General features: G+C 42.6%; 1 protein-coding gene and 1 pseudogene across 2 annotated transcripts in view; one reads left to right on the plus strand and one right to left on the minus strand.

Moving 5' to 3' along the window:
* The window catches only part of qtgal (queuosine-tRNA galactosyltransferase), a 68,435-nt gene that overhangs the window by 37,877 nt on the left and 9,255 nt on the right, over nt 1–21,303 (minus strand). For both annotated transcript variants that reach the window (XM_088927815.1, XM_088927816.1), the window contains exons 5-6: nt 19,782–19,847; nt 10,171–10,266 (exon numbers count right to left, since the gene is read on the minus strand). In XM_088927815.1, coding sequence (XP_088783941.1) covers nt 10,171–10,266; nt 19,782–19,847 — 162 coding nt within the window. The remainder of the gene's footprint in view (nt 1–10,170; nt 10,267–19,781; nt 19,848–21,303) is intronic.
* LOC148824328 (uncharacterized) lies at nt 15,834–16,923 on the plus strand (annotated as a pseudogene).

The raw sequence follows: 21,303 nt of genomic DNA on the forward strand, positions 1-21,303 counted from the left end.
CTTGACATGGGGAATATATTTTTTGGGGTGAAGTTTTTTTGTTTCAATTTCCATGAGTAATTCTGACCTAGAATTCACTCTCTTGGCTCCTTTCACTTTAATTTGAAAGGGTTATGTACTGATAGCAAATGTGACTTTGGACCTTCAAGATGGTAATAAACATCAATATGTGACTGTTGATATTTGAAGCTGTGTGTGTGTGTCTGCACAACAAACAGGCTTATTTTCCACTTAAGAACTGGTTCTGTTTAGCTTGCACAGTTTGCAAAGTTTGAGGAGATGGAATGTTTCAAATTTGCTCCAACTCAGATCCTCATTTCTCGAATTGGACTGGTGCAGGAAAGAAGAAGTGCGCAGCAAAGGAGAACTGCAGACTAACAAGGTCACCTCCTCAACACTGAGGACTGCAGACATGGCTGAATCCCAGAAAACAAAGACAAACACCAGTCTCTTCTGCTCTACTGAAATCTGCGGTAGTGTCACCACACAAATACTTGTGATGCACAATTTGAACAGCTTATGATGATCAGAATAGGACTGATGACCATTATGGTTGCACACATGCAAGAAAAGTACAGTACTGCCTCAAATTAAAAGTGGTTTATCTGTTTCTGGGATTTGTACGTGCACGCTATACCTTAATAAACTTAATTCTCCTTATAACTGTTAATTGCCAATGAAAATAAAAAAGAAGCATGAGAGAACGTAACAAAAATGTGTGGATGGAATAGGAAAGGTTTTCCCATTACTCCCAAGTTTACATAAGCCAAGTCATAGCATAGCCATATATAATAAACATTTTTGTCTGTTTTATATGTACAATAGCTTTTGAATGTCATGATGTTAGCTCTAGAACACTCCTTCTATATCTTTACCTTCCATAACACCAGAAAGTCAAGTTGTCAGTCTGGCACGTTTAGCAAAACATAGAACTGCAGAAAACTAGTGTCTGTGCCCTGGACTTAAGACCACCCAACCTTCTGATGGGGTGGCCAGCAGGACAGCCACGGCACAGGAGTGGTCTCCCTCTGTCCTACACATAAACAAGGGCAGAAGTCAGAGAAGTTGCACTGAGTATACAGGAGATATGTGCCTTGTAATAAAGATACATGTTTTAGGTATCAGGTTCATTAATTGTTTTTCAGTTACCTAATCCTTTTCTCTGTGATAAATTACCCAATGTCATGCAAGGAAGACAAAACAGGGTCTGTGTTCTTTATCTGGCCTGCACTAATTGAACAGAAGCTGAGCAGTAAAAGCCCTTTGATCTCGCTGTATGATTTTCGAAAGCTTAAAACATGGAGGCGATTACAGTTTCTGCAATATTTCCTGTCATACAGCTGCAGCTAAAAAATTAAACAAGAAAATGTTTTAATTTATCTGCTCATTGAAGGGATGAAAGTCATGGATTCTCTAACTCACATTCTCCTGCTTATATCTTATGCTTCAGTTTCAGCCAGAGCCTGGTGTTCCAGGCTTAGCTTGAAATTACATAGGTTACTGAATGAGGGTTAACTCATGAAGGTTGCAAAATGAAACATGATATTAACCTCATCACAAGGAATGAGACCACCCCACGAAACAACAGCTGCAAATCCCCTAAGCCAGAGTCTGAAAGACACGCAGCCTCCTGGTTTCCTGTGTTCATCATCCGAAACCCTGTGACATAGGTGGATGCCCAGGTCATGAGCCAGGTAAAAAATGCCCCGTCAAATCTCATCTTGGACTGTGTTTATTCTTTTCCGTGAAAGTTTTCAAGAATTATGTCAATAATTAGCATTATTATCGAGGTGCAGAAGTAATAAGAGCTCTATGCCTCCAGCAGAACTTCATACAAAGACATGGTCTGAGTGCCATTTCATCTGCTGCCAATGCACAATGTCAGTATTGTATTTAATATATTATGTGACATTAATGGGATGGAGTTTAAACATTATATAATTAATTAAACAGGAAAATATATTCTATGGTTATTTAGCATGTTGCTTTGTTATACAGTTTCGAAAGAATCCATGCTGGAGTGTTGACAAGAACGAAGGAAATAGCGAAGAATCTGATGATCTTATGTTCCTTATGAAACAGGCAGCAGAACAGAAGACACTTCAGAGAAGCAGGCAGTGTGGATCACCAGCGGTGTAAAAACCTCTCTCCGCGAGTGGCGTGCACACGTGCCGCAAGCAGCGTCGTTTGGCATCAGAATCTGAAACCTCAGTTGCTTTGGTGTATACCACTATTACCATAAAAGTCTTGCCACTGTAAAGTGGTTTCTTGAAATGACTTTTAACCAATTTCCTCAAAGAAAAATACTAGCTTGCAGAAATTGGACTGTCAGCCATGTGCACTTTTCTAATGAATTGTAACAGACGGTTTGTTTTCATTGGTGCGTGCATTTTCACAAACGACGACCATTTGCTTCCATCAATGGGAACTGATTTTTTCAGAGTATGTTATCTTTGATGTGAAGAGGTGTATCTTTTTAAAAAAAAAATCTGCAGTCATTTTTATCTTTACCCACCTAATATGGAACTGCCAATTGCCATAGACTCTGCTTTGAGGCTGCAAGCCCTGTGACGCCTGGGGCAGAAAGGGACACATGCTCCTCCAACACACTCTCCTGCATGGTCATTTGCCATCCTCACACACCGCAAGCTCTACAGTCCCCGCGAGAAGAGCGAGAGCTAATATGAAGAGCAACGCTCTCACTGACATCACTGCAAGTCACAAGCGTGGCTGCTTCCCAGAAAGCAGAGAGCGTTCTTGTCAACTAATCCCAGCTCAACCCTGGCAGCACTCAGCCAACTATGCGCTGCGGCTTGGGGAATCCTGGTCACAGTCGGTTAGTAACATGACATGATCTTGAACCTGTGACCAGAGGAAGTGAATCATCTGCAGTGATTCCACCCAGTGTGTCCAGGAGAGAGAGGTGCAGACACAGCCAGCAATGTGGTGGAGAGGACACTGTACAGTAGGTCCTGCCTGGAGCTTCTCTCACTGCGGGAGAGTTGGGGGCGCAGACTGATCCACTCCTTTCCACATCTTTCACACTGGATGTGCACTAACATCTCTACTGCCAGTCTCTCGGATACAGCACTCTGGAGGTGGTTTGGGCTTGTATAATTTCTGAGGAAAAGCAAACACCACTTCATAAAAAACAACATTTGTTTTCAATATATACTTCAGAAAAAAAATAAAACTGGCATGTTTCCTGTTTAAATTCCTTTTGAGAATGAACTATGGCGGGCAGACTGATAAATGCAACAGAATGGAAAAAAAAGTCAATGGTGGTATTTGAAAACATTATTTTTCCAATGACATATTTTTCCTTCAGAAGAATTCTCATGCAAGGGGCTGTTACTTTTACCCCCAGAGCCAAGTGCTTGTCTGCCCTGCCAGCAGAAGCCAAGGGGGGCAGAGCTGGCCCTGGCAGATCTCTACTTTCTACACCGCGTTGCTGCTGGACCCCACAGCTCCCGACTGCAACGACCTCTACAGGGACCGATGAGACACCATTTAAATCAGGCCACTGAAGTGATTTCTATTCTACTCCACTTGTCCAAAGCCTGCCACTGTGGGCCATATGGCCCACACATTGCTCTGTCAGCACTTCTTCTCCTTGGTTTTCCAGATAAGAAAATAAACAGCATAAACATCAACCAAAAACTTGACCCGAGAACTGCTAGTTTAGTACTTCTCAAAATTCAATGATGCCGCTCAATGACAGCTTTTTTTCTATGGCACAGCGTGGCAGACCTAGCTGGCATCTCTGTACAGTACATGAGCTGCAAGCATAAAGCTTTAAAATCCTTAACGAAATTCTCTAAAACAAAAGAATATTTAAACAGTGTCTGTAATAAGTGAAAGTCTTTTATTACTCTAGTCTGTCGGTTACAGGGGTATGCTATACCCTTTTTTTCCATGGAAAGCAATGTCACTGTTTATGCATCCTGTTTCCAGTTCTGCTTTGATACACCACTCATTCCCCGCTACCTACAGAGGTTCTGTCTATTAATTTCTCTCTTCCTGACACCTTCCACACATCCTGGTGCGAAATCAATAGCCTATCAGCAGCGGGCCGGCATGTCATTGTGGTTCATTCGCTGTGTCAATGTTTATTCACAGGGATTTCTGCCTGCCATAATATTTGCTGGTCCTATTGTTCTAGCGATTGCGACAATGCACACCTTCTTGTTCAACAGTGCAGACGAATGCACTGTGACCTTGCCTAATGCTTATACAGCAGGTCCATGCTACTTCTCCCTCACTGCAGGAGCTTTGCACAGCCCTGCCCCACCATTCAGAGCAGATGCAATGTGTCTGCATGGGCTGAAATGCCATTTGGAACCTCTTTTATGATTCCTAGAACAGCGGAGATGCAGCTCTGTCTGCAACCTCTTGGGCAGCAGCGCTGTGTACAAGACAGGGACCAGGTATGAACACAGCAGTCTGGCATGACGCACTGGTCTCAATGACGCAGAGCAAGGCAGAGAGCCACAGTCCGTCCTGTTACAGTTAGAAGAGACTGCTCACTTAAATTTAGAATGGTAAAATCACTGGTTCTGCACTCACAACTTTGATACAATGCCCAAGGAGTAAATTTAATCCAAATAACCCAAGTTATTTCTGTATTTTTACCTCATATTGTAACTATGGAGCCTCCTCTTTATCTACAAATGTATTACAGAAATTCTTAAATGGGGGAAAAATTAGCCAACCCATACATGTTCCTGGTTAATCTAAATAAATGTATCATAAAAGTATATATTAGTTCTGCAGCAAAGCTAAAAATAGACCAATAAAATCAAGGGAAGAGGATGTTAGAATTTTTTCAGTTTACTACAGCTAGTTATTAGATCAATGCACAACAGACCACAGAAACTTCAGATCCCGTGGGAGACAGAAGGAATCCCTTGAAGTGGCCTGTTTTCAGATCAGAAACATAACCCACAGAGTCACATCTCAGAGTTGTGGGTTTGGGCCCAATGGGTTCACAGGCATTCCTCTCTAGCACAGACCACAGGGGCACGATGAGCACGCCAGTTCTCAGCCGCACAGCTGGCTGGAGCAGTCCTGGCAATTCCCTGGACACTGGAGCCCTGAGAACTCTGGTTCTGGGCAGCAGCAACACCAGCGATGGCACTTAAAAGGGCTCTCAAAATGTGACATCAACCTCCGTTCTGTTTCAAAATGTGTACAAAAAAAAAACAGAAAGTAGACTAGTTAACATAAAAAATACGTTAGGGAGGCCGTGTAAATAGTTACACAGAAGTATTTGTATACAATTTTTATACATACAGATTAAACCCATTAATACTTCTTCTCAGGATGAAAAGCTGCAGCACTAATGGTGAGGTTTATTTTTTTCCCCTTTTTATTTACTGTACATTAAACTTTGTTCTCTGTGGCAACACAGCCTGAGGTTTGGTACTGCGACAGAGTTGCAGCCAAGTGAGAGCTTGTTGCCGAGTCTGAAACCACAAGGAAACAGCGTGATGCATTTCACTCCTCTCTAGAGATGCACTCTCTGCCTTCACCTCCCTGCCCGCTGGCTCACCTTGACAGCACCGCGCGCCTGCGGCTGTCTTCCGCCTGCCGGCAGGAAGCACGCTCTTTCTCTGCCCATGGCGGAGCTGGCCAGCAGCACTGTGGGCTCACACATGGCCCTGCTGCCGTGCACACTGAGCGAGCAGGGGCGAGACAACAGCCCTCTTCTTGCAGCACACGGAGATAAAGGCAAATCCATTGATTTAGCTCTGAAAAAACCCATTGAAAGGAACCCTGCCTGAGTACAGACCCCCCACTGTTGGCATGGTAGACTCAAAAGAAAACCAAAAACCAATAGCTTTCTGACATTTCCAATTCCAAACAAAATATAATGCGGCAGATTTATGGACAGGGAAAAGGCAGTGGGCGAAAGGGACACTCACACAGCTGGGCTCGTTCGAACATCACAGATGAAAATCCCTACAGGAAGAGTAGTTTCAGCTCAGAGGGAGAGAGCACAAGACAACAACTCATTCCTGTGTGTTTCTTGCCAAAGGCAGAGATCATGCCGGGTGGATTTCTTGTCCTCAGAGGTGTCCCTTCAGCAAACAGCTCCCTGTTAATCACACCTGAATGATTACAGCTCCAGCTCTGACAGAGCCACAGACAGCACTATCTGTAGTGGCATTTCAGATCGGACAAACTCTACCAGTAATTTGAAAAATTAGCTCCCATTCACACAGGATTCCCAGAACAAGTACAAAGTTCCACTTTCACACCATCCAAGAAAAAACAGTGCTGGGAAGCACTGAACAGCACTGGACATTGGATTCTGCACTCCGGGGTCGGCAGTGTTAGTTTTCTCGGAGGGAGAGAGTGCTTCCTCATTTTGTTTAAAGGAGAAGGGAAACTGTTTGACTATGAGCCTTAAAATTATTCATCAAGGGCTAAAAATAATATTTCCTATTGCATCTGTCATATGAGATGATAAAAAATGTTTCTAGCAATGTGAAAACTGAAACATCCCCTTCATTGTGTTGTTCCACCTATACTAAGTTTCCGTGTGACAACACTGGACTGGATTACTGGACATGCAACTGGTTTCTATTTCACTTAAAATAACTGATTTATCTCTAATACATTAATAAAAATTAACTTTACCTGTATCTTGTCCACAGTGTAAAAAATGTGCTTACTTGACCATGTTATGGGTGTTCTGTATCATATTCTGCATCGTATTCAGAAAATGTGACAGTGTTTAGTAATTTAACAAGATTCCCAAATCAAATACGGAAAAAAATAGTAGATGAAACCAGTGTCAAGCAGCAAAGTTTTTGACACTGGAAGTATTAAGTTTGTAAACAAAGATCATGAACAATAATATCATGTGCTGGGAGTGAGATTCTGAAGAGCAGGAAATACCAGTAATTCTGAACCTTGTGCTTTTGAGGCAGCTTCTGCACTGATCGCGGAGCCGAGCCTCGCTCGAGGCTGACTGTGGCGAGAGGAGAGAGCTCCCCCGTGATGCAGCCGTGCTGACAGTGATGGAGGCACGCGAGTCGGCGTGACAGCACACAGCCAGCCAGCTGCAGGGCACTTCCTTCCTGTGGCAGCCCAGTCACCCTTACTTCCGCCTGAGCTTGACGAGAGCCAGCGCGTGGCTTCCTGTCACAGTGGGCGTGGAGCAGTGTGGGCAGGAAGGCTGGACACATTGCAAAAAAAATTCTGTTTTATTTGTGGCTCCTATTTTTTCACATACAATTGTCTTTATTGTACATGAAAATATGTCTGTCTTCAATCCTTTAACCATACTTTGCAATACACCTTACCCAGCTCGATGCTCACTTCGCTATGAAAGTTACTATTTTTCACTATGTAACCTGTAAACATTCTATAATTTAAAAGACATTTTTGTATATGTGATTCACTGGACTGTAAGAATAGTATCAAATGCAAATTATAGTAGATAACTGTGTTATTAAAGAATAAAACTTCGAACATTCACTAAAGAACAGCTAGTTGTGTGACAGTGGTCACTTTGAGATGCCTGCTAATAAATGGTGCCTCATTATTGAACAGTGGTTCCTGTGCAGAGGCTCACAGGCCCCTGCTCCTCTCTATTCTCTTTCAACTGCTCTTTCATTTTCAGTAAATCACACATTTGCATGAAATGTGGTCCTCTGTGGTCCTCCTAAATTTAATGGGCTGACTTCAAATAATTCCTGTATAGCAGAAAACTGGAAAACGTTGGTTTCACCTTCATTGTCAACAGCTGGGAACAAGGTTATGTTTTAACCCCAGGCTGCAAAGTGCAATAGCCAAATGAAGAGTGAGTCTGTCGAAGCGGTACTGAATAAGGCTGTTTATGTGTTAAGCTCATGAAGTAACATGGCTGATTGATGGCGCGTCTCATTAAAAGCTGTGCTCCAAATCAATGAATTACAGAGACCCTAACGAGCTACAATTGACTGCTACCCCACCCAGACATTTTAAGCACAGTACTGATGGACAGGCATACTCAACCAAGGCAGAGCCATTCTAGTTAATATGCAATCAGGGACAGCCTATAGCAAACTTCTCAAAGAGAACGCCTTCTCCTTGCTCCAGGGCATCATGGAAATAAATCATAGCCTAATGCCCATAAAACATCCTCCATCCTGCAGTCTTTACATACAATGTGCAAAAGAATGTTACAAGACCACTATTAGAAAATGGTGCATCATAGTGCTTTCACAACAGTCTGCCCCTGAATGTCAACAAGACAAAAGAACTCTAATGGACCTTAGGAGACCCAGAGGGAGGCACGCCCCAATCAGCATTGAGGACACAGCAGCAGAAACTGTCAGCTGCTTCTGGGTCCTTGGTCTGCAGATCTCCACCAACTTGGTTTGGTCTCACAACACTGTAGCCAGTCTGAAAAAGCAACAGCAGCGCTTGCACTTTCTGTGGTGCTTAAAGTGAGGTATGGGGAAGCAGCTACTCATGAACTTTTACCGCAGCACCATAGAAAGTGTCCTCACTAGTGGCATCACTGTGTGATACAGCAGTACTACCATGCATGACAGAGATGCACTACAAAGGGCTGTGGCAACAGCACAGAGGAGTATAGGATGTGATTTACCATTAATTGGTGGTATTCACACCATCCGCTCTCACAATGAAGCCCAATCCATCATTCAGGATCCCAACCATCCTGGCCACAAACTGTTCTCCCCCCTGCGCTCTGGCAAGTGGTACCACACTGTTAAAACACAGACCACTAGACTCAAGAACAGCTTCAATCCCACTGCAGTACTCATCCTCAACAGCTAACTGCAGGGCCTCAGACTCAATGCACTCTGCACTATGCACTTTTTGCACGGTCTACCATGTTTTTTTCTTTCACTACAACATATTTGTTGTCGTGGTTGTATTATTTATTATGTTGTAATGTTCTGTCTTCATTGTGTGGTGTTGTCTGTTGTTCTGTCCTCTGCTGTACTGTGTATATCCAGAGAGATCAGCGCGAAAACGTATTCCAACATACATGTACACATGGCAATAAACTCCTCTACTCTACAAAACGAGCAGCAAAAAAATAACAAAAGATTTTTGTTTTGGAAAGATGGCTTGGCTTAGCAGTCAGGCATTTGGCCCGGTTTAAGCCAGTACTGTGCCAGAGGTCAGGTTCCTCAGAGCTCTTCCTGTGCGTAGAGAGCCTGTTTTCACCACAGTCTGCACTGCAGCCGGATCCTGGCTGAATGCCCAACATACACAGACCTCTCCTGAGCAACACGCAGACACATCAGCCTTCCAAGGTAGTGCATCATAACAGTACAGCAAAAAAAAATCCTTTTCCCTTAAGCGGGTTAAATAGCAGTTACCACCAAACATTCATGTTTATTTCAGCGTGCAGACAACAGACAAAAGGAGTGCTCCTGTTGCCAGTTAACAGACAACATTTGGGTGAAGTGAGAGAAAACAATCCATTTAGACAAGAACAGGTATACAGGATTGTTTAAGTTCCCTGAGGAAAAACGAAGAACCAGTTCTTTTAACCTCAATCCACATTCAAATCCTTAAGAAAAGAGACAAGCCAGTGAGGATGTATCCACCTCAGCAGGTTGTGTTGATTCTGCTGATGTCTGCGTTTCTAAGTGATCCCGCCTGCAGCTCAGCCTGCGGATGTGTGAGTTGCTGACAGCACAGTGCTGCAGGGCTCAGGCTCACACGCTGCACTGGGGCGGACACACTCACCTGGAGTGTGAGGCTCTAATTCGGATTGATAATAATATTCTTTACACACCAGCTCTCAGTTGGGAGGAGAAGAGAGTGATGAAGCCCATTCAGAGATGGGGATTTTTTGAAGGCCATGATTGGTAAAGGCCAGGGGGAAATTTGGCCAGCATACCTGGGTAATACCCCTACTCTTTTTGAGAAAAACACCCACGGATTTTTAATGACCACAAAGAGCCCGTACCTTGGTTTTAAGTGTCATTTAAAACCATTTTTTACAGTATAGTGTTCCCATCACTATACTGGGGCATTAGGACCCACATAGACCACAGGGTGACGCCCCCTACAGGCCCCACTAACACGTCTTCAAGCAACAGCCTTAGCTTTCCCAGGAGTGTCTCATTCAAGTAACGTCCAGGGCAAAATAATTTTGATGAGGTTCTTTGCATCTGGGAGTTCGATTACTCAGATTACCTGAGTCAGGAGTTGCTCCGGGGTCAGGCTGTTGATCCAGCGGGTGTAGCGCTCCGTTGAGCCATCCGGCTGCCTCTTCACCCGACAGCCAACGATCTGCAGAGACAGAGGGCGAAGGCAATCAGGGGCTCTGGGTCTGCAGCCCTGCTCCCGGCGCCCCACACAGCCTGACCACCCTGCACCGCAAAACCTGCCATTCTCCACAAGAGGAGCTGAGCGGGTTATATCACTTTGTAAATGCAAAATGCAGCACTATCAAATGACTCCAGGGAATGATGTTTCTAATGGCTCCTCAAGGACACCCGTTCATGCTGAGGTATCTAGTGCACTTCCACTAATGCTACTGCTATTTACGGTCTTGGACATTTGGCAACAGAGGTTTTTTGTTTTTCCTTTCTCTTAAGTACAAGTAGTTGAAAAAAAAGGAACTGAAGTTAAAAGAAGCTGCCTGTGTGGTATTTATCACAGTTCTTGATGATCATCATGCGATAAGCACACAGATTCCGGACAGAACTTTTTATCAGTTCTAAGTTCTCTGCGTGACAGTAGAGTCTACCAGCTCTACACTATTATAACATTGTTTTCTATTGTGAAAGAAGGAGGCACACATGGGTTAGCCATAAATGCCATAAATAAACTGACTGACAATTATGTGTTCCAATTGCTCTCCTATCCAGATCAGAAATCTCTGATGCTTCACTTTGCTAAGTGGGGAACTTCTTAATTGCAATGAAATCTTTTTCAAATGGCTCATCTAAAGGTTTGCAGAACTCAGCTCAACTTTAAAACAGCATGTAGGGAAAGATGACATTATGCAAATACCTACAAATGTGAAGAGACTAAAAGATTGCCACACGCATATTCCAGGCACTGTGAGACAAGACCAGAAAGTTTAAGCAGGGAGCTATGTCAGCATGCACAGACTACAAATGAACTAGTAAAGGTTTATTCCATGCTGAAAGGAAAAGAAAAGAGACACAATGTTTCCACAAGTATTCACTGTGCAAGAAAAACGTACCATAAGCCCAGCTGTTGATATCTGGTCATGACTGTCACTACCAGGACTGAGCCTGGGTATGTTAGCCTACACAAGCTGCTTGTTGTAAAGCTTGCTTATTAAGCTCCTTCAGTTTTCTGTCAAAACATGTGCTCATTGATTACAATTGCTCTGTGTGACAGGGTCTCAGCACAAGAACCTGACAGGACATGAAGGGCTGGTGACACTTCCATTCATTTAAGGGCAACATATCAGTTGTTTGCGGATACATTATACAGCAAGCAAAACTAACCCTGTCACACTGTTGAAATCCTGACTCGTTTTGTGAGAATTGTCGGTCCCTTATGCTCCCTCTCATTCTCTTATTTCCTCTGGACAGTGTCAGTCTGGTGTTCCGCAACTTAATTTAAACTGTAAATTGTGTAATACTGTTAACTGTCCTAGATTTAGTGGTCAATTTATCAAAACTTAATTCTCTGCCCTGTGACATACTGTATGCTACTTTCCTTACAAGAATATATCTAAATTTAAAACATCTTTTAAAAAGGACCTTTACTGGATGTTCTTAATATTCCAGATGTTATGCCGCAGTCTTCTGACTGCTTTGTAGTGCTCATTTTCAAACTGCTTCCTTTCTCGATGAAGCCCCCTGCGAAGTCACGCTGATGTAAATCACAATCTATGAAGATCTGCTTCCTGCATCCTTGTCATCCTTGATAAGCAATCTTTAAGGTCACAAAATTAGCTAGGATTGTTTCTGACAGTACAGTGCCGAGATACGTGGCACTAAACCCGACTACAGCAAAACGACACTTTTTAGATGTACTGGTCCCTACAGGTGTCACTGAGCACCACTGAGCACCGCAAAGGATGGCTGAGAGCTCTGAACACCAGGGCCTCACCTGCAGCAGTCAGACACACACTACTCCCCATACTGTACTATATACTGCCCAGCACTCTCTTTGGTTTTGATTCTATGCATCTGCTCTATTTATAGATCTGAATTATTGCAAAAATGTGACATCGTGGATTTGGCTAAGAGTGCAGCATGGCATCTTGCAGTTCATTATGGTCTGGCCGTATGCCAGGATAGCTACATTCTCAACTGTTGTCTGAATATGCAGAGCATGGCTCTGAATATGAATACTTTTTAAATTAAAACAAGGACACTTAATGGTTTAAATCAAAGTGCAGTTTTTACACATTCCCTGCTCATTTTCTTTCAGAACTAATTGTTTTTAATTGCTTTATGCTGTTCTGTTTTATTGTAGATGGATTACCACATTTCATAAAGAAAGGTATTCAAAGAGATCTGGAGAGGCAGCTTAAAAATGTTAAGCCAGTAAACAGAGCACTTGCACCATCCTGGAGGACAGATGATGTCAAACACCATTACCTGTCAGAGGGACAACTGCAAACCATTAAATCATTAAAACAAAAAAAACAGACAGAAGATAAAACAATGTCTGTACTTCAAACATAATACAAAATAGCCCCATTATCAAAACAAATAATTAAGTGAAATAGCATAGCTTTCTATTTAGCAAAGTTTAGTCACCTGAAAGGACAGGCTGTATACTGTCAAAGCTAAAACAGTGTGCTTATTTCTTTAAAGAATATTCATCATTTTTAGAATTTAGTCATCTGAGATATATTTTCAAAGAAGCTGGTTGACACCTTCAGACAAGAAGATCTGACCACCTCTGACCCCATTCCATTGCAGGGAATGACGATAATAAACGTATCTGCATATATATATTACTTTAAATGCACTTGCTATGGTATGTCTATGGTTGGTTATGCTCAAATTGCAGAAGACATATCTAACACAGCCTCAATCTTGGGAAGCAGCTGGTTCTTCGCCGCAGAAATTACAGAGTGATTGCTTGTCTGCAGTCATCCTCCCCAACTCAATGACAGGGCAGCTTGCTCTGCACCCTGTCCTGTGGAATGTAAAGCACTTTTCTAGGACTCACAGAGGTAAGAAGGATTCTTTAAATAAGTGACGAGAATATTGGCCAATCCCTGCACCTTACCAGCTTCACATAACAACCAGCAAGACACATCTGAGGTCAGACACACCGAGAGCGGTGACTGACTCGAACAGAGTGAGGTCTGTGACAAACTGCCCGCAGACTGAGACAGAGCTCTGCTTTTCTGGCTGAGGAAGTGGTTCTCCCCCTGTTATCAATGGAAGCAGAGAAGCAAGGGAACTATTTTAAAGGAAACATGAGTGTTATTGCGGGGATTCTTATATTCTGCTCCATGACATACTGTAGGAGGGAATTGATACATACAGAGCTATTTTGACCCCACCTCTCCATCTGCATTGAAAACCAATGCTTGGCTTCCTGCTTTAACATTTGTCTGGCAATGTGAAATAATCACATGGCTCTTCTACAATAAAAGAAGTGGGACCTAAGCAGCAAGCTGGACTGCTGTCTGTGTGCAGAGATCTTTCCACACTCATTCTCCGATTCTGTGTGGCCCCATCAGAGTAACTGTTCTCCCATCTTTCTCCTGAGAGCTCCTCAGCAGCTGTGCGCTCAACAGGAGTTTCTGGGCCACACAAAGACATACAGTATTTCCTGTTGGACCACTCCGCTGGTGCTGGCTGAGCAGTCTGGCAATTGCTCAGTAACTGTCTTTAGCAAGCCTTCTTTTACAAACCCTAACCACCCTCAGACAGGACTGGCTACATCAACATCTTTAAAGAGCTCAAACCGCATTAAGTTCGGCAGTCAACAAGGCTCTGTTGGCAGAATGACTCAACACAATGCTTTGTTACACTTCAAGTGTCAAGTTTGATTTTTTTTTCAACCTTTTAACTGAACATCCACAGTCTCTCTCACACACACAAACAAACACCTGCAATCAACTCTTTTAACTGGCTCTTTCAGTTAAACAACATCTTAGCTAACCAAACCCCAAGACAGAATTTGCACTTCATGTTGAAAGGCTCACTTTGTTAATGCCCAATATTTAGTAATAATAAACTAGCTGGGATTCGATCTTTTCCATTAAACCTAGCCAGGGCTGCCAAAGCCTGCAGGGCACTGTGATTTATTAAACTAGCCTATGTTTCAGCGCTGGGAAATGGTAGTCCTGTTTCTCTGCTCCTGGGCAATTACAGGCTCTGACAGGCATGGAGCCAGGCACCTCCACAGACCGCCTCTGAAGTACACTTAACCAATTACTCCTTCCCCCTCTGCAGGTCTTCCTCCACTAAGCACCGTTTATCAGCTTGTTACACAATGACAGAATTCGACAAACCACAGACGAGACATCGCAAATACTGAGCAAAGCTGAAAGCATAAAGCTAAGGTTAATGGCACAAAGTTATGAATTTAGGTCATGCAAATCCCTGAAAAGCTTTTTTTCCAACAGAACCCCAAACAATAGCGCAAGCAAAACTTCTAAAAAAATAAAGAGCTTTAAAATGTCAGTCTACTTTTGGTGTTTTCGCCATGGAACATTCTGTAGCAAGAACTGGTCTCTCGTACATGGGAGGTTTGTGCCACCAGCCACACTGGTGCACTGCAATTGCTTTATTGTGCACCTGTCTGACACTCCTCCGTCATGAGCTGCCAAGGACTCAGCTCAGTCACTGGGTGCAGCCAGGAGTGAGGAAGTCTGTTCAGTGATCTTGTTTCCAATAGAGGGAGCTCCTTCATGTGTGTTTGTGTAGAACAGTAAAATAATCCAGTGTACCTAGTAAACAGTGCGATAACTATAACTATTTGTTCAACATTTGAACTCGTGATATGATGAACTCACATGATGTACTCTGCAATACATTTTTGGTTTGTTTATAATGTATATTATGTGGCTTTTCATTCCGGGGTCTCCAATATAATATGGGTTGGAAGATGGAGAAATCTGTGGCAACACAGCGATCCCTGCTTGTGTGGAAGAGCGAGCTGAGCACTGCACCTTGCTGGCACTGATGCACCACTGCAACTGCACCCAGAGCCTAGTCTTCCAAAATTCTACGCTTGGTTTGGCTGACTGGGTTGAAAAGTTGCAAGTCTAAAAAATGTGCTTTGAAATTGGACTGTTGTTTTTTTTTTTATTGCTTACAAATTCTAAGACAGTTATATGATCGATGCAGAAAAGGCCCTCTTCAAAGGGTGAACTGGATGGATATAACCTGTTCTGATGACTCCTGACCGAGCTCTAAGGGGCTTCAACATAGCTTTCAATTGGTTCCTGGGGCTTCGTGATCACATGACCCTGCAGCTTCCTGTTTCCTTCCTGTTACTCTTTGTTCTAGAGATGGAGTGGAGCAGCAAGTCTTAGTGCCACTTTCAGACCACATCACTGCATTCTTGCACCAGGTAGAACTATATTTTTTATTCTTTATTACATCACATGTTTTGGAAAAAAAGAAAAATCAGATCACTTATGGTTCCTTAAATTCAGCACAGGAGTGCTTACTTATTACAGTTTTTGGATTTGTTGTGGATTTGTTGCACATTTTGTGCAGAACTCTACACACAAATCTCTTCATAAAGCACAGATTGCACCATGTGCTCATTTAGAAAGCCCTGGCATTCAATAATCACCACAATATCACCACAACCTGAACTCAATTACTGTAACACACAATTCTCAAGATGCAAACACTAATAAGCAAAAATGTTCACACACCAATCAGAACCTCAGGATGTATAAAAAGGGCCACAGGTGAGTTCATATGCTTTGGAACAATGGATCCAAACAAAGCAGAAAGTGCTCAAGTAAGAGGAAGAGTACAACTGAGAAGAGGTGGAGGTGGAAGATGAAGGAGAACATTTGTATCTGATGAGATCTGTGCTACTGTAGTTGACCATGTCCTTGTCCATGGAATGACAATGACGGAAGCTGGGCAAATAGTACAGCCAAATTTGAGCTGCTTCGGGGTAGCATCTATAATCCGGACCTTCACAGAACAAAACAGGTAATTTACTGCTATCTACTGTAACATTGGAGTGATGTACTCTGCTCTCATACCTGTTGTTTGCTCTACTGTACTGTAATACTGTGTGGAGCTGAGTGAGGAAATACATTATACTACTGTACTGTATCACATTAATTTAGGAATTGTATTCATGTTTTGTAAAAATGAATGACTGTAGCCCAACAGTACTTGTTCTATTTTTGCAGAACTGAGAGACGACAAGCTCATGGAGGCAGACCATGGTTGTTATCAGAAGAGCATGAAACTGAAATTGTCAACATGGTCATCATGCCAACAATGTCACTCGTCTGTGAGAAATGCAGACCAGAATAATTGAAGATGAGGGTACATGTAAAAGAATTGACCAAATCAGCATTTCAACCATTGACCGCATACTTCGACACAACAGAATACAAACAAAACAAGTCTACTGTGTTCCATTTGAAAGGAATTCAGAAAGAGTCAAAGACCAGCGCTTGGAATATGTGCAAGTATGTAAGTCTTCATTCAATATTTTTGGGAAATGTATTTCAGCAGTATATAGCACAGTCTAAATGATGGGCTACTTTTACTACAGTAATGTTCTTTAGTTATTTACTGTATTTCTACATAATATACATAATCTTTTGTGGAGAATATTTAAACTTGAAGCCAGAGACACCCCAACTGAGTGCATCTTCATTGATGAGGCAGGATTTAACCTCACCAAACGGAAGAGAAGAAGGAGGAACATTATTGGCCACCAGGCCATTGTGGATCACAGGGTGGAGGCAATGTCACACTGTGTGCCGCCATCAGCCACCCGGGGCCCATATAACACAGCACATCTGCTGGCTTTCCTCCATGGTCTTCAGGATAATGGATTTCCACAAGAGCAGAGGGAGCCAGAGCTGTCATGCTACGTTGATATTTGGGACAACGTCAGTTTCCACCACACGGCTGTGGTGCGCAACTGGTCCACTGACAATCCTAGATTCTCTCATCTGTTTCTTCCACCCTGTTCCCCATTCCTCACCCCTATAGAGGAGCTTTTCTTGGCATGGCGCTGGGAGGTCTATGACAGGAATCCATGTGAGTGGGAAAACCTTCGCCAGGCAATGGAGGAGGCTGTTGGGGACATTACCTTGGAGTCTTGCCAGGGGTGGATAAGGCCACCAGGGGGTACTTCCCCACTGCCTGGCCAGGGCTTACATTGCCTGTGATGCCTGACCCAGCCCAGAGACAGGATGTTGAGGCAGAATAAATGTGATTTAACTTTCTTTACACCAGCTGATTTTTTTTCATTATTTTCCATAGTTGAATACTTGGGAAATATTTGTACTGTACTTTGCTTTGCTTTTTAGATTTAGTTTTTCATCCAACTTCAGTTTGCTGTACTGTAAATTCAGGAAATTTTTAAAGGTGATATTGTGTTCTTTTACCTGCACACTTAATTTATGCAGCTTACAGTAGCATGATGTCGCAAAGTTCAAAATGTATAGAGGTTGTTCTGAAAAAACATTTGACTCCTGTTTCATTGTAGTAACAGGTTTTTATAGTAGAGTTTTGAATAGATCTCACTGGTGTGTAATGGTATTCAGTGGCGTTTGTGTATTTGATGGCTTTTGTGTACCATCTGAAATTTTGATTTAGATTGAAGATAACGTTTCTGAGTAGAGTGTTTGATTTTGTCATATAAGTTGGAGGTCTGTACAGATTAGTGTGTGGTTTTGGTTCTGTGTTTAGAGTTTTGGGAAAAGGGAGCCTCATTTGAGGAAATGTGTCTTAGCTGTTGGGAAAAACTGTAATGTCAAAATACTATACAAAGAACTGTCAAGATATTTCCTGTAATAGTAGGAAAAATACAGCATTCCTGAAGTCTTACTGGGGCAGCATTGTCGCAAGGCAGTTAGCGTTGTTGCCTCACAGCTCATGAACTGGCCACCTTCTGTGTGGAGTCTCCACATTTGCCTAAGAAACGTGAGGAGAATACCTGACCACCACTTCTATTCAAGAACTTTTCCAAGGGGCTCCCATTTCCTCCCACAACCCAAAGACTTATTGTCTGAGTTAAGTGGCATCTTTACATCAAACCCTGTATGAATGTGTGAGTAAATGTGTGTGCGTGCTGTGATGATGTCCCATCCAAGACATGACTTTTAGTGCTGTGCTTTATGCAATTGAAACCTAAAAACTTAAAATCTTTCACATATGCACATTGCTCAGGAAACAAAGCCCTTCATCACCCTGTACAGAAAGGCTGAAAGTGAACAGCACCAAACTGTAGTAAAAGAGGTTTCTGTAGAAACCGAAGGTCATTCATAATTATGCTACTTCAGACAGCTTGTTCTTTTTCACCTCAGAGCTTAATTAAAAGTACCATGTCTAAAACACTGTATCTTATTTCCCCCACCTGTAACCACTGTAATGGTCTTGGACAGAAAAACACCCACAAAACCTTAAAGTTGTAAATGGTATTGTAAAACAATTAGAAATAACTTAATTTAATCTTGTGCAAACCGGTACAGAAGACACATATCAGTATGCCCATTCTAAATACTGTACTATGATACGATATGTTTCAGAAGCTAGTCTGTCCATTCCTCTTTGGAATAATTTTTGCAAAAGCACTTACAGTCTGTACTGTATGAATCTGTGTGATTTCAGACATGCAGGGCTAAATCGCAATTGGTCAGACCTATTTTTGGTCCAGGGATTCCCAATTTCTGTGAGAATCACTGTAGATTAGACAGGATATTGTTTCATGTACTTTACAGAAAAACAGCTTGTCAAGCTACCACTCTGCAGCCACACTGAAGGACTGTAAATTCCCAGGCATAGCCAGCTCTCTGAAGAAGGGCCCAATGACCAGACTTAACCAGACTTCATCTACCCAGCTCCTAGGTCAGAAATTACAGGGTAGTGGGAAGCAGTATGAGTCTGTCAACAGCCACGATCAACATCAATATCAACAATAATGATCAAGAAAAAAGAAAAGATGGTGAAGAGGAGGAGGAAGAAAACAAAAACAAAACAAGAATGAAGTAAAAAGTGAGAAGAAGATATAAGGATAATAAGTGGGGGATGTGATGTGAAAATTTCAAGGCTGTGCTTTTGCTTTGTATCCATGAGCCAAAGCTTTTATTTCCTTTGCATCGTCAGCAGCAACAACAATCACCATGGCAACAAACCCCCAGGTTGACCCTGGCTTGCAAAGAGCTTTCTGACTGTTGGATTCCATTCTGTGAATGGGAGAGCCTGCTCCCAGCAGCCCCCAAGTGCTCTGCATGCGCTGCCAGGCGTGACGATGTAACTCCCGTGGATCTTAAACACAAGGAGCAGAGGCATCGGATTGGGAAAGGCTGGAAGTTTTACAAAACCCTCCTCAGAAATTCCTCACTGAAAACATTCCCTTTGCAATTTCAGGGACAAATTTACATTCAAGGCATTTGGAACAACTATGAGCAATTCCTTTAGAATATAAAGACTAAGCCCTGAAGTGTGAAGGTAGTTTAATTCTTCTTGCTCAGACCCTGTCGTATCCCTGGGCTACTGCTCATTCTTCATGACTGTTCTGGGGCATTGGGCTCCATAGCCCATATGATCAATAGAAAAGTGACGTGTCATGACAGTGCATGACATCTGCTCTAGAATTGACCACAGGCCGTGTGTACAGGAAGGGGCTGAGATACTCACGCAGTTTGGGTGATCTAGGGTAGCCTGGTACTGCAGTCGGACCCTCTGAGGCATCATGACGTCATCCTGAAAGACACAACTGAGCTGAATCACAGTTTCCTCACCAAGCACAGCACCAGATCAACAGGAATGATATTTCAATAATAAATGCATGCCCAATATATTATACACCCAGCTGTCCACTCATTATGCGGGAACGAGGGTGCAGACTGAGAAGAGAGTCATCGTAGTCACTATGCCCAGGCGTACTCCTGGTCACTAGGCTGCACACAGCAGTTCCAGCCTGGGGTGTGGAGGAAGAGGAAGGGCTGTTCTGAACACAGATAGCTCACATCTAACGCTTACATTAAACAGGAATTCAAAAATCTGAAAAACACTGAAATGCAAATTAAAAGTAGGATTATAACTGAGCAACTACACAAAATTCAATACATCAAAGCATGTTATTCAGCAGTGCTCCAGTCAGAGTGTGATTTCAGTTTCAGGCGAAGTACAGCACCTCAAAGTCACTGCAAGTTGTTGGTTTAACCCACATGACGTGTTTTACTTCTGGCCTTTATCTATCCTAGATATCCTAGAGATGGCCTCCTAATAATCCCCAGCTATTGATTAGCTTCATTAGTGCTTCAAAGTGTACTGGCACGCTTTGGCTGCTGCTACATCCCCCACATTGGTGGTGGAGGGGATTATTATTATTATTATTATTATTATTATTATTATAACCAAATCAGGATTATCAGAATGAAGGCCTCAACACATACACCATGGATATTCTTACCAGAGAAACTCCCTCATACCAAGTTAAAATAAGAAACGACAATAAATTCTTAACACATTCCAGCAGCTTTTAATATTAATAGAAATTACTACATTTAGGATTTACATTGCTGACAGTCAAGATTTCTATTATTTACCATTTCATTCATTGCATACCAGCTATTCTGTACAAAACTAGTGATGAAATCATTTTACTGTACAGTGGAACTGTCAGATCATTAGAAACTGAACCAGGAGACAGTGAATGAGGCACTGCAAAGTTCCATACAAAAGTCATCCTTAAAAAAGAAAATGAGTCAAAAACTGTACACAGATCTGATGCATACCAGAGTCTGATGAAGTCAGAGAGCAGGACTGGGGCTCTGTGGTCTGGGATCTGTAGTGACCCTCTTTAGAGCCACAAAACCTACTCTGCCTGTTGTGAATCAGCCAAGAAAAATACAGCATGAACACACAACTAGGAATCCAGCCTTGGGAAAGGGACAAAGACTCCCTGTTGCTCTATGCCTTAATAACATTTCGGTCCCAGTTAATTTTTAATGATATTTTTATCTGGAAGTAGACCAGGGCGATGCCATCAGTATGGAATCACTGAGCACAGCTCCACAAGGGGTTTATTAAGTGCAGGTCAGTACAGACGTCAGGTCTCCCAGCTGCAGGGCAGCTTTGCAGATTACCCAAAACTCTACAACAGTCCACCCTTAAAGCATCCTGATCTGGCCCTGTGATAAAAACTGATCTTTAA

This window comes from Atractosteus spatula, chromosome 11 (assembly GCF_055471065.1).
Source record: "Atractosteus spatula isolate fAtrSpa1 chromosome 11, fAtrSpa1.hap1, whole genome shotgun sequence".
Taxonomy (NCBI): Eukaryota; Metazoa; Chordata; class Actinopteri; order Semionotiformes; family Lepisosteidae; genus Atractosteus; species Atractosteus spatula.